Source organism: Conger conger, chromosome 19 (assembly GCF_963514075.1).
Source record: "Conger conger chromosome 19, fConCon1.1, whole genome shotgun sequence".
Lineage (NCBI taxonomy): Eukaryota > Metazoa > Chordata > Actinopteri > Anguilliformes > Congridae > Conger > Conger conger.
Genome location: NC_083778.1, coordinates 838,387 through 852,567, shown reverse-complemented (window position 1 = coordinate 852,567; position 14,181 = coordinate 838,387). Strand labels below are relative to the sequence as shown.

Below are 14,181 nucleotides of genomic sequence, written 5' to 3'. Positions count from 1 at the left end.
TCTGCGACTGCCGAAGCCGCAGCCCTTCTGGCCACCTGGTACCTGTCTGCTGCTTCAGGGGACCCCCGGGCCAGCCAAGCCCGAAAGGCCTCCTTCTTCAGTTTGACGGCCTCCCTCTTCTTGGGTTGCCGCCCCGACAGGCACCGATGACCTTCTGGCCACAGCTCCTGCTTGCCGCCTCTGCAATGGAGGCTTTGAACATGGCCCACTCAGACTCCAAGTCCCCAGCCTCCCCCGGGATGCCCGAGAAGTTCCTCCAGAGGTGGGAGTTGAAGACCTTGCGAACAGGGGCCTCCGCCAGACGTTCCCAGTTCACCCTCACTACACATTTGGGTTTACAGGGTCTGTCCGGCAGCTGACAGTGATCAGTTGACAGCTCTGCTCCTCTCTTCACCCGAGTGTCCAAGACATACGGCCGCAGGTCTGACGATACGACCACAAAGTCGATCATCGATTTTTGGCCTAAGGTGCTCTGGTACCAAATACACTTATGAGCTACCCTATGCTCAAACATGGTGTTCGTTATGGACAATCCATGACCAGCACAGAAGTCCAATAACAAAACACCGCTCGGGTTAAGATCAGACAGGCCATTCTTCCAAATCACCGCCTTTCTCCGTCGTTGCCCACGTGAGCGTTGAAGTCGCCCAGCAGAACTATGGAGTCTCCGGGCGGCACCCTTTCCTGGATGCTGCCCAGTGACTCCAAGAAGGCCAGATACTCTGAACTGCCGTTTGGTGCATAAGCACAAATGACAGTCAGAGCTTTCCCCCCAGCGACACGTAGTCGCAGAGAGACGACCCTCTCGTTCCCTGGGTGAAACACCAACACAGTGGCGCTCAGCCGGTGGCTTGTGAGTATCCCCACAGCCGCTCGGCGCCTCTCACCCTGAGCAACTCCAAAAAAGAACAGAGTCCAGCCCCTCTCCAGGAGTTTGGTTCCGGAACCAGTACTGTGCGTGGAAGTGAGCCCAACTATATCAGTTCCTTCCCCACCAGAGAGGTGACGTTCCTCGTCCCCAGAACCAGTCTGTGACGCCGAGGATCAGCACACCCGGATCCCCACCTTCGCCCACTGCCCGTTGGGCAAAGCACCCGACTCCGATGCCGACTCCTGCAGGTGGTGAGCCCACAGGGCGGCGGCCCCACGTGACCAGTTTGGCCCGGCCACCAGACGCTCGCCTGGTTAGGTGTCGATAGCTCGAAAACTGTGGGAAGAGTAGGCGGAATAACTGGTGAATCCGGACTCGTGTCAGCAAACTCTGAACATGATGGAATTAAAGCCGGCTCACCTGAGTAACTGCATGTGGTGAAGGACCTGTGTAGGTTTCCCTGCTGAACAGCTCCAGCTAGGTTTTGAAACAGCTCAGACCAGCTCCCAACTTGACATGGTTTGACCAGCTCAATCTATATTTTGGAAGAACTGGTAGCTGGCATAACTGGATTTTACAGCAGGGTTATATACTGTAAATGTGTAGCCTCCAAAAACATGCAGTTGGCCATGCACTTAATTCTGCATGCCTTTTACCCACAAGCATTCATTTGGCAGCCATTTTATCTGTTATTGTTATGAACAGTTAATGCTAAACAAAATGTGGTCACACATCCTGTTGTAGCTTTTTGTCTGCCAGTACTACTGATGAAGTAAAATAGATTTCCTGTTTGTTCAAGTGCAGAAGAGAATCCCCACTATTTCAGTTCTTTAGTGGAGTGGAATCGACCCAGAAGTCACAACGCCTGTGACTGCCCGGCCGCATGACAGCTTGTGTCATACAGAAGGATTGGGACGGTGCTAAAAACAGGATTAAACTATTCGTCGCAAATCCTCTACATATTTGGCCATATTAAGAAGGCCCTGGGATTTCCCTTTTCTTTTCTTTACTCCAAGCTTTACAGTGAAGTCAGTAAAGGGAAGAAATGAGGTTAGAGATTACAGACCGAAAGCCCTTCTTTATTTTGTATTGATCTGATAAGACCCCGTTGTGCCACTGAGAGCTCATCTGATGGCAATATAGGATAGCCCTCTGGTTTTACTGATTTTGCTACCGTTGCAAACCATCGTTTCAACTTTTCAGACAGGCCAGACTAAGGGTACTTTTTGCATTTAGCACACCACTGGATACACAGACATGCATACAGACGCGTAATGAATTTTGAAAAGGCAGACAGTCGCATTCATTGCTCAGAAAATCCCTTTGGAGTTGCGCCACACATATATGTTTTAGCATTGTCACCTCCTGCAGATTTGTCTCCATCTAGCGGAAATATGTTGCAGTTGGACATTCAATATAAGCAGTGTGGCTGACCGAAATACCCTCATGTTATTTTGCTGTCAATCAATTAACAAATTAATCCCAAAAAACAACATTTTAAGTGAAATGTTTGCATTTGCGTCAAAAGACAGGAAATTATATTGATGAGCCCTAACATTAACATCAGCCTGCTCTCCATCATGGCACCAGCACAGACCTCTGACAACATGCTACAGCCATGTATAATGCCTACTGTACATCTAACAACAGCCTGCTCTCCATCAAGGTATCAGCACAGACCTCTGACAACATGCTACAGCCATGTATAATGCCTACTGTACGTCTAACAACATGTGCTCACCGCTGGGCAGATTGTTTAAGAACCTCTCAAACCTCTCAAAGAATTCATAATCTTAGACTAATGCACTGCGCAGTGTATTGGCAAAATTTCATATTCAATCAGAAAATAGCAATTTTTCTAAACCATGCTTAATTTCCAACATGGCCATGTGTCCTATTTGGGACCACATAGGCCTACTGTATGTCATTCTGGATAAAAGTTAAACAGATATATAGTATAGGTTACCTATATGGGCCTATACATCATTATTCAAATAGTATTGACCAATTAAACAAAGTCATGGCAAACTTCTGTGCATTCACAGTCACTCACTTATAGTGTCACCCACGAATTACTTTGATTCTAACTGAGGGAATAACTTATTTATTTTGTAAAGCTGTTGAATTCATCAATATAATACAATGATGTTATGTTAATGCTATGCAAATAATTGGGTATAAATGAGAGTCTTGTTCTGCACAAACTGAATATGAACTACAGGGCTGTAGCATGTTGACAAAGATCTGTGCAGATACACCTTGATGGAGCGCCTTTAGAGCTGATCAATTAAATTTCCTGTCTTTTATGCAAATGCAAACATTTAACTGAAAACAGTTTTTATATGATTCATTTTCATAGTTTTTACACCAGGAGGTTCAATTAAGCCCCTCCGAGGAATCGCCACCTTAACTTGGTGGAGGGGTTTGTGTGTCCCGGTGATCCTGGGAGCTAGGTTGTCGGGGGCACTGTTAGCCCCCAGTAGGGTCTCCCAAGGCAAATTGGTCCCGGGGGAGGGGCCGGACTAAGAGCGATTCAAAGACTCCCATGATACGGCCACACAACGACCCTGTTACCTCGCCCGGAAAAGGGAAACCGGGGCCCCCTGCTGGAGCCAGACCCGGGAGGGGAGCTCGTCGGTGAGCGTCTGGTGGTCGGGCCTTATCCCATGGGGCCCGGCCGGGCACAGCCCGAACTGGTCACGTGCGGTCGCCGCCCTGTGGGCTCACCACCTGCAGGGGTCGGCATCGGAGTCGGGTGCTTTGCCCAACGGGCAGTAGGCAAAGGCGGGGATCCGGGCGTGCTGATCCTCGGCGTCGCAGACTGGTTCCGGGGAAGTGGAACGTCACCTCTCCGGTGGGGAAGGTGTGGGGATACTCACAAGCCACCGGCTGAGCGCCATTGTGTTGGAGTTCCACCCGGGGAACGAGAGGGTCGCCTCTCTGCGACTACGTGTCGCTGGGGGGAAAGCTCTGACTGTCATTTGTGCTTATGCACCAAACGGCAGTTCAGAGTATCCGGCCTTCTTGGAGTCACTGGGCGGCATCCTGGAAAGGGTGCCACCCGGAGACTCCATAGTTCTGCTGGGCGACTTCAACGCTCACGTGGGCAATGACGGAGAAACCTGGAGGGGGGTGATTGGGAGGAATGGCCTGCCTGATCTGAACCCAAGCGGTGTTTTGTTATTGGACTTCTGTGCTGGTCATGGATTGTCGATAACAAACACCATGTTCGAGCATAGGGTAGCTCATAAGTGTACTTGGTACCAGAGCACCTTAGGCCAAAGATCGATGATCGATTTTGTGGTCATATCGTCAGACCTGCGGCTATATGTCTTGGACACTCGGGTGAAGAGAGGAGCAGAGCTGTCAACTGATCACCACCTGGTGGTGACTTGGATCAAGTGGCCGGGGAGGCTGCCGGACAGACCCGGTGAACCCAAATGTGTAGTGAGGGTGAACTGGGAACGTCTGGCAGAGGCCCCTGTTCGCGAGGTCTTCAACTCCAACCTCTGGAGGAACTTCTCGGGCATCCCGGGGGAAGCTGGGGACATGGAGTCCGAGTGGGCCATGTTCAAAGCCTCCATTGCAGAGGCGGCAAGCAGGAGCTTTGGCCAGAAGGTCATCGGTGCCTGTCGGGGCGGCAACCCAAGAACCCGCTGGTGGACACCAGCGGTGAGGGAGGCCGTCAAGCGGGGGTCCCCTGAAGCAGCAGACAGGTACCGGGTGGCCAGAAGGGCTGCGGCTTCGGCAGTCGCTGAAACAAAAACCCGGGTATGGGAGGAGTTCGGAGAGGCTATGGAGAAGGACTTTCGGTTGGCCTCGAGGAAGTTCTGGCAAACCATCCGACGACTCAGAAAGGGAAAGCAGGGCTTGTCTCAGGCTGTTTTCAGCAGGGGAGGAGAACTGCTGACCCGGACTGGGGATATTGTCGGGCGGTGGAAAGAGCACTTCGAGGAGCAACAACACGTTCTCTGTGGAAGAGGCAGAACCCGAAGACTCGGTGGAATCTGCACCTATATCCCTGGCGGAAGTTGCTGAGGTAGTCAAAAAGCTCCTCAGTGGCAAGTCACCGGGTGTAGATGAGATCCGCCCTGAGATGCTGAAGGCTCTGGACATTGTTGGGCTGTCTTGGCTGACACGCCTCTTCAGTGTCGCGTGGAGGTCGGGGACAGTACCTGCAGAGTGGCAGACCGGGGTGGTGGTCCCCATTTTCAAGAAGGGGGACCGGAGGGTGTGTCCAATTACCGGGGTATCACACTCCTCAGCATCCCTGGGAAAGCTTACTCTAGGGTGCTGGAAAGGAGGCTCAGGAGGAGCAATGTGGCTTCCGTCCTGGCCGTGGAACAGTGGACCAGCTCTTTACCTTGGCAGGGTTGCTGGCGGGGTCATGGGAGTTTGCCCATCCAGTCCACATGTGCTTTGTGGACTTGGAGAAGGCTTTCGACCATGTCCCCCGGGGAACCCTGTGGGGTGTACTGCGGGAGTATGGGGTACCGGGGCCGTTGTTACGAGCCATCAGGTCCCTGTATAACCAAAGTGAGAGCTGTGTCCGCATTCTCGGCACAAAGTCACTCTCAACCCTCCGGGTTGGGAACGAGTCTTTGCCCCAAGTGAAGGAGTTCAAGTATCTCGGGGTCTTGTTCACGAGTGAGGGTAGAAGGGAGCGTGAGATCGACAGGCGGATCGGTGCAGCCTCAGCAATAATGCGGGCGTTGCACCGGACCGTTGTGGTGCAGAGGGAGCTGAGCTGGAAGGCGAAGCTTTCGATTTACTGGTCGATCTATGTCCCAACCCTCACCTATGGTCACGAGCTTTGGGTAGTGACCGAAAGAACGAGATCGCGTATACAAGCGGCCGAAATGAGCTTCCTCCATAGGGTGGCCAGGCTCAGCCTTAGAGATAGGGTGAGGAGCTCGGACATCCGGAGGGAGCTCGGAGTAGAGCAGCTGCTCCTTCGCGTCGAAAGGAGCCAATTGAGGGTGGTTTGGGCATCTGATCAGGATGCCTCCCGGGCGCCTCCCTTTGGAGGTTTTCCGGGCTCATCCAACTGGGCGGAGACCCCGAGGGAGACCCAGAGCCCGCTGGAGAGATTATATATCTCTCCTGGCCAGGGAACGCCTCGGGATCCCCCAGGAGGAGCTAGAATGCATTGCTGGGGAGAGGGACACCTGGAATACCCGGCTTTGCCTACTGCCACCGCGACCGGACTCCGGATAAGCGGGTGATGATGGATGGATGGATGGATGGATGGAGGTTCAATTAATACTTGATAGGTATGCATTAAAATAAAACCATTGGCATTGCATTCAAGAATCTATTCCATTCAACCAAGACAAAAAAAGTGATATTTTTCTTTTGTCTTGGTTGTTCTCAACCAAAGGTTTTGTTTTTAAATCTAGCTAGCATACATAATGATGCATGATTTAAAAGTATGGTTAGCATCATGGCTTTCCTTTTTGAAGGATAATTCTGCTTTCTGAAACTTATTTCTTCAGTGAAATCTTAAGGAGATGCCTGTTGACATGGTATTTCCATATTATATTTGCAATATTGCATGTTCTCTCATGTCATGTCTAATGAGAAATTTTACATTCATATTTACATTTAGTCATGACATATAGTCATTTGGCAGACGCTTTTACTCCAAAGTGTCTTACAAGTGCATAGGTTCTTCCAGAAGTTAAAGCCTCACATCCATAACTAGTAAAATACACATGAAGTGCTGTTCTAAACAAAAAATACAGTCATCGTATTTTTTTTTGGGTTAGACAAGAGGGGTATCGGAAAGGGGGGGGGATCAGGAGGGAGGACTAAGGTACAGTTGGAAAAGGTGACGTCACTTGAGCTGCTGGGTGCCATATTGTGCAGAAACTAAACGTACACAAACACTAAACCACCTGCCACTGTGTGGAGTAGAATTAGAAACATTAAATTATACATTTTTCTGTTCAACTCTTTCTTCGAAAATGGTCACAACATGTGTAATTTAATGTTGTCATAACAAATCCGGGCGGCACGGATGGTGCAGTGGGTAGCACTGCCGCCTCACAGCCAGGAGGTCCTGGGTTCGAATCCCCGTTGGCTGGGGCCTCTCTGTGCGGAGTTTGCATGTTCTCCCCGTGTCTGCGTGGGTTTCCTCCGGGTACTCTGGTTTCCTCCCACAGTCCAAAGACATGCACGTTAGGCTGATTGGAGAGTCTAAATTGCCCGTAGGTATGAGTGTGTGAGTGAATGGTGTGTGTGCCCTGCGATAGACTGGCGACCTGTCCAGGGTGTATTCCTGCCTTTCGCCCAATGTATGCTGGGATAGGCTCCAGCCCCCCTGCGACCTGATCAGGATAAGCGGGTTCAGATAATGGATGGATGGATGGATGGATAACAAATCCGATGGTGACAAGACTAGGCAGTTGTGCTTTTATAGAATCCCAGTGATGAGAGAGAACGAGGAACGAGGAGTGTAAGCCAAGCAGAATGTGTTCTGATCACTTTGTTCAAGGTAGAATCTAGCCAGATCAAATTGATTACTGCCAGTGTTGCAGGTTAATATTAGCCGGCTAGTTACTTAACATTAGTTGGCTAGTTAACGTTGGCTAGTAATCTTGACTTGTCTGTCATTTGGCTAAACAGCTCTGTAGCTGTAGTAAATGTGTTAAAGATTAATCCGCCACTTCAGCTACATTTTTGATATCTTCCCTTTATTTAAAGGCAAACTGGAATGTTTCAAGTTGTGTTATGTCCATGTCGTGGTAATGGATTGCAGTGGTGCCTGTTGATCGCCTGTTGAGTCGCATTTCGTGGGCTCTAAGGAGCTTCCCCCTTTTCACAATCTGAGGCTCATTCCCTTCAGCCTTTCATCAGCAAGGGTGTTTTGTTTTTGTCCTGTGTTTTGTTTTTTTCCTGTGTTTTGTTTTTGTCCTGCCCCTAGGGCTGACTCCTCTAATTTAGAGCAACTGCACCCTGGTGTCCAGCTAACACAAAATGTCCTCACAACACTAGTGGAATGTTTAGTCAGTGTGATAACATTACATGGCAGCAAAGTTGTGAGGACATTCTGATCGCAGGTGATACATTAGCTCTGTAGCTGAACGGATCTCACAGAGACATGGCTTTGCTCCAACAGAAAGACCCCCTGCATCTCTCCCACCTCAGGGCTTAATCAAGGCTTTGGCTACACCAGCTGCTCCACACCACCAGTGTGGCTATTCCTGTCTTTCATGTGCCTTTCTGTGCTTTTCAAAAATGAACTGCTGCTTACTTAAATACCTGAAAGCGTAACCAAAATCACAATTAAAGGGGGAGATGGGGCTATTGTTTTCATGGTGTTTCGCTGACAACATCAAAGACTATTGACCTGATCAAACGATTCACAGCCTCTGGTACACCGACTGTAAAATACGATTTGATAACTAAATGATTACTCAGTTTTAGAAGATTTGTCTTAGAAGCTGAATGTGTGTCTTTTTTCCCCTGCAGGTAAAACACAGATGATGGGGGAGATTAAAATTGCGCTGAAGAAGGAGATGAAAACAGAGGGAGAGCAGCTCATTGTGGAGATTCTTCAGTGCAGGAACATCACCTACAAATTCAAGACTCCCGACCACCTCCCAGGCAAGCCCGACAGGCCTGTGTCCTCAGCACGTCGCCACAACGTTGTAGACATGTTGTGAGAACACACAAAAAACTGTTCATTTAATTACTGGTAATTTAACCAGATGGCAAAGGATAACACTTACTTTTGTTGTTGACAGTATAGTTGTTCTGTCAAAGCAAGTACTGATGCTCGGTATTTTGTTAGAATAACAAAGTTAAAGGTTTTTGTGTTACATTGTGTTACCATTGTAAATGCCTTCCTATCATTGAAAAAGCTTTGCTGCAATAGACCAGACCGGCAACATGTCACCGCCATAGCCACGCCCCTTCTTCGGGGTAAATATATAATTGCAGGAATAGGACATTACACTGATGTTACGTTAAGTCACTTCAACACATTCTCACCAGACAGACAGCAGTGGATAGATTAGATTAGATTAGATTAGATTAGATTAGATTAGATTAGATTAGATTTAGATTTAGAGATAGATAGATACTCAGCACCAGTATCAAATCACATTAGCTAGCTAATTTGAATAGATAGATATATCGATTGTCACGCCTCCCTGCTGCATTTCAACATTTTCCCCTTATGCCTTCCAACAGGTTGATTGTTGGGCATGGTCCCACAAGTGGCATCTGGAGCTGGTTTAATTCTGGGTTAAAGGAGCTCCAGTGTTGCTGCTTGGGCCTGGAGCTGGTTTAATTCCAGGTTAAAGGGGCTCCAGTGTTGCTGCTTGGGGGGCAGTAATATCACACCTGTCGTAAGACAGATGGTTTTTGTTGTATTTTTGCAACTCCAACTACATGCAACATGCATCTCTGATACCCCATAATAACTTAGTTTAAATAAATAATCAGTTATATCGTAAGCCTGTTGTCGCGTGTCTCATTTTCCTGTTCACGACTGTTCACGACTAGAACGAGCCAGTCGTAACACGATTGATCAACTTTATTGGTGGATTGTATCACTTGGTTCTTTCTTTCTATCTATCAGCTTCTAATTAACTTGACACAATCTGTTGATAAATCGATCTATCTATACAAATTATACACAAGACACGGTGCTAGCTATCTAGCTAGCGTTACTTGACACTGGTGCTGAGTATCTATCTGATATCTGAGTGCTGGTGCTATCTAGAACGCGTTGAAGTGATTTAACGTAACGTCAGTGCGCATGGAGACTGGCGCGAGTATCAAACAAAGCTCTCGTTCTCAAAACTACTAATCGTAAAAATGTTAACTTGGTATGGAAATGCTCAAAATACTTTCAGCTTGTTGGATATATAATTAAAAAAACATCAGATTTTGTTGTCAAAAGATATAGCTAATTTAGGTCAAATATCCTATTCCGGCAATGTTATACTTACCCCCGAGAAGTACTTTGAAGTACTTCAAAGTACCTGGATTTGCAAGTCTGAAATTAACCATTGGACCCTTGACAAAGAATCAACCTTGGTTATTCCACTTGGTCAATAAGAAAATGATTGCTTTGTTGTTGTGTGCTAGACCTGTACGTGAAGCTCTACGTGGTCAATGTGGCAACACAGAAGAGAGTGATAAAAAAGAAGACGAGGGTGTGCCGGCACGACCGAGAGCCGTCCTTCAACGAGACATTCCGATTCGCCATGAACCCCGCAGGGCACTCCATCCAGGTAAACCGATTCGCCATGACCCCCGAGGGGCACTCCATCCAGGTAAACCCAGGAAAGGCTTCCGGATATTCCAGAGGAATGTTTCAGGATTCTGAGACATACTGAGAGTGAGAGACATTTGGACTAATTTAGCCCCAATTCAGGTTTCACCTGGATATGGCCCGGTCTCGAGACCTACATATCTAGCCAGGTGAAAACACAAATGGTCTTATCCAGGGCGACATACACCAAAGTGCATACCCATAACCAGGGACGAGCGTGTTCAAAGACCCTAGAGGGAAGTCGAAGTTTCAAGTGCTAGGAATAACCACAAAGATAAGGATAAGGTCTTGTAGATTAATCTGGTGACAAAAAGGATGATATCTATGAAATCGTTTTAGTAAACGCAATGCTAAGAACAATATATTATACACTCTTGTAGGAACAAAAGTAAACGGTTTACGTATCACCTCTTACACCTCTCTTTCCTTGTGTCCAGCTCTTCCTGGTGTCGAACGGGGGGAAGTTTGTGAAGAAGACGCTGATCGGGGAGGCATACATCTGGCTAGATAAGGTTGACCTTCGCAAGCGGGCCGTGAGCTGGCACAAGCTGCTGGCCAGCTCCCTGCAGACCCACCCCTAGGAGCGGTTGCGGAAAGGCCAAGGGGCACACTGCCAGGCCGGGGCCTTAAAGGAGGAAGAGGAGCCGAAAAAGGAGGGCGGGAACGTCCGGGAACGTCCGGGGAAGACAGTTTTCCTTTGTGTCCTCCCACAGCCTTCCCACGGGGGAGCGAGTGGGCAGAGCTCCCCAGGCGAACACCCAGGCAGGGCGGATGCAGAGGAGGAGGGGCCTGGCAAGACGGACAAGCGCTTCTGGGAGGGAGGCAGAAACACGGCACGGCAGGAAGTGACACTGATTATCTTCTCACAATAGGGGGATCATACACGCGAGGAGGCACTGTCACCACACTGCGGCGAAGTCTAACGTCACAATGTCACACCCCAGCCCTGCTCCCACCTGCCTCACTGTCAGAAGAGAACGGATCAGTTTATTCCACTTTACATTTATTTACACAATACATTTTCCTCCTGTTTGCATTGCAGTATTCCTGAAACCAGCTCCAACTCCAAAACTCCATCTCTTTTAAAATGGATTTCTTAGATCAGAAACGGTTCATTCCAGGTAGAAGGTTTTATTTTTATTATTATTTTTGAAATCTAACTTGATCATAATTTGAGTGAATCAACAATGTCAACATTTTTAGTTTTGTATTATTTTTTTTTCACCAGAATGCTGGAATATTTGTTCAACGAAGAATTGCGGTCAGGGATTAGAGAGAATCTATTACAGTTTTCTGCATAAAATTAATATGGTGAATGCATATTTTTCTTCAAAAAGGATGTATGATGGCTCAGCTGTACACATAGAAAATATTTTTTGCTGCTAGATCCCCTGTGTCTTAACTATACATGTATATTTACATATAGATATCTCAGAAATATAAGATGGAAAATGTACAAAGTATACATTTAGACACCTGAAGAAAAAACAATACCAGGCTCAGTGTGCATGGATGTTGTTATGGTGCAAACCACACTCATGGACAGGAATAAAGTCACTTTTTTTCATGTAATAAATAAGATTTATTTTGTACATAATGGAGTATTTTGCGTGAAAAGATACACATATATCCTGTCACAGACAATCCAATTGGTCGATGATGGTGTACGGTGTTATGAATGTGTAACATTGAGCACAAATGAGAGCTATATATATATATATATATATATGGTTGTTTTAGCCACATAGAAAAACATAGAGGGAATAACTACTGTGTAAAATTTAGGCACCATATATTTTTTATTTCATATCATGGAAAAATATCCCTTTGATGCATTCAGTCATACTTTCCAAAGGATGGTTTACAATGTGTGATAAGCCGCATGTAGAAAGTGGCAAGCATGACCACAGTTTTGATTCTGTTTAAAGGCCCTGGAAGTCTTTTTATGGGTTCAGTGTATGGTCATATGATTTTTGTCTTACACATTTGAACAGATTTGCTGCATATTTCTGGGTCCTAGCATACAGCAGTTCCAGGATATTGAGCAGTGGCTTAACATCCTATGAAAGTGCAGTCATATCCCCCTCATTATTTAGAAGACTTGGATATACATATGCAAGTAAAATCTTTTGCGTCAACCCGCACTTTGAGTCAAAGAGGGATCAAATTTATTCTATCAGAATTTAAGTTTTCCTGTGTGGTTAAGATCTTCGCAAATTTTTTTCGTACTCCAGGTTTGAAATTATTTTATTTTTTCCAGTACATGCATGTAGAGAAACTGCCTTTGTCTTATGGGTTCTGAGCTGTTGTTAGAAACGCCGGCCATGGTTATTACTAGCCATTGGTGAACAGGCAAAAGTAAATTGTCAGCAGCTGGAACCTTCAAATCACTGTCCCTCATTGGACAAATGGCATGGTCCCCACCCCCCAAAACCCAGCCAAGTTGTCAGAACACAATGGGTTAATGTTATATGTGCAAAATGTCGTCAGACATACAATTTTGTGTCTCAACAGAGCTTGTAGTAATATAAGTGGCGGAGTGTCGTGTAAGTTTCTGGTCTGACTGTGTGAAGTCATGGTTCTAGCTGTCGTTCACAGTGTTGCGTGTCGTTCTTTTACTGGTCCCTGTCTGTCTGTCCCACGTGTGTTGAACTCAGTGTTCGTTCTTCAAACAGAGTCGCGGATTGAAATGCCAACCCCACACTTTCATTACACACACCCCGGAAAAGCCACCTACACGCGTAGTCACGGATACGGCCTTTTACCACCGGACTACTTTACCGTGCTGCTGCATAATCGTGTTTGTATCAGTCTCCTTATTTGTTTCGTTTCAAATCCATGTAAAAAGTAAGAAACCGAAGAGTGCAATTCTGGTACAAAGTGACAAGTGACGCTACTACCCATCTCCAGCAAGCTGTTTTAAAGGTTTTTAAACTGGCAGTACATAAATAACTTCATCATATGGCGCTAAATGCATTGCTGATGCATATCTGACTAAAGAGGGTCAACTTTGCAGTGTTAAACACAGTTGGTTGGTTTATAAAAAACAATATTTGATTTTTCACGTGTGCCAACCTAATATTCTAACCAAATCCATAGGTTCTGTTGACATGATTCTATGCAACGTAGACTGTGCTTTGAATGCATTTTCTTAATGTATAAAATATAAGCAAACATTTTGTCAAAAGAAGGAAATATTGATATTTTTTGCTTTTTTTATCTCCTACTAGTTTTCAGTCATGTATGTGGAGTAAATGTACACTTCTTTTTTCCTGTTTGTTAAATGTTGCGAATTCAAAGTTGTAATTCTACAAAAGCATTATTATTTTGTCATAATTTTCTCAACAATCAATGAAAGAGTGTAGAATGGTAAAATGGCATTTTCTTGCTCAGCAGCACAACATGTGTGTTTACAGTACTTGGTGAAAATATGCATTCAGATTTGCTGCATATTTCTGGGTCCTAGCATACAGCAGTTCCAGGATATTGAGCAGTGGCTTAACATCCTATGAAAGTGCAGTCATATCCCCCTCATTATTTAGAAGACTTGGATATACATATGCAAGTAAAATCTTTTGCGTCAACCCGCACTTTGAGTCAAAGAGGGATCAAATTTATTCTATCAGAATTTAAGTTTTCCTGTGTGGTTAAGATCTTCGCTAATTTTTTTCGTACTCCAGGTTTGAAATTATTTTATTTTTTCCAGTACATGTATGTAAAATGGGGGAAATGTTTTTATGTGAATATGAAAACACTACTGTGTGTTATGTTTGAGACGCATTTAATTTGAACCATCTCCCTTTTTAATACAAGCTCTCATCGGATGCTGCCTCTCCCACTAAATGCCCAAGCGTCAATGACACCTTCAGTATCTTTCTCACTGTTTTGTCACATGTGATGGCCTGGAAGACAATGAGCATTACAGTTATGTGATCAGTGTGAATGGATTTCTTTTATTGGCATTCCTTGTAAATACAAAGCATTTTTTTCTACGAGAATATGATTCTTAATTTCAGTTTGCATT

The 14,181-nt window shown here is 46.0% G+C and overlaps 1 protein-coding gene across 1 annotated transcript in view; it reads left to right on the top strand.

The window, feature by feature from the left end:
* Window positions 1-11,892, top strand: part of LOC133119276 (protein piccolo-like) — a 137,823-nt gene extending 125,931 nt beyond the window's left edge. Inside the window, exons 28-30 of the mRNA XM_061229804.1 lie at window positions 8,345-8,479; window positions 9,971-10,116; window positions 10,595-11,892. Coding sequence (XP_061085788.1) covers window positions 8,345-8,479; window positions 9,971-10,116; window positions 10,595-10,738 — 425 coding nt within the window. The 3' untranslated portion in view covers window positions 10,739-11,892. The remainder of the gene's footprint in view (window positions 1-8,344; window positions 8,480-9,970; window positions 10,117-10,594) is intronic.
* The last annotated feature ends 2,289 nt before the right edge of the window (window positions 11,893-14,181 follow it).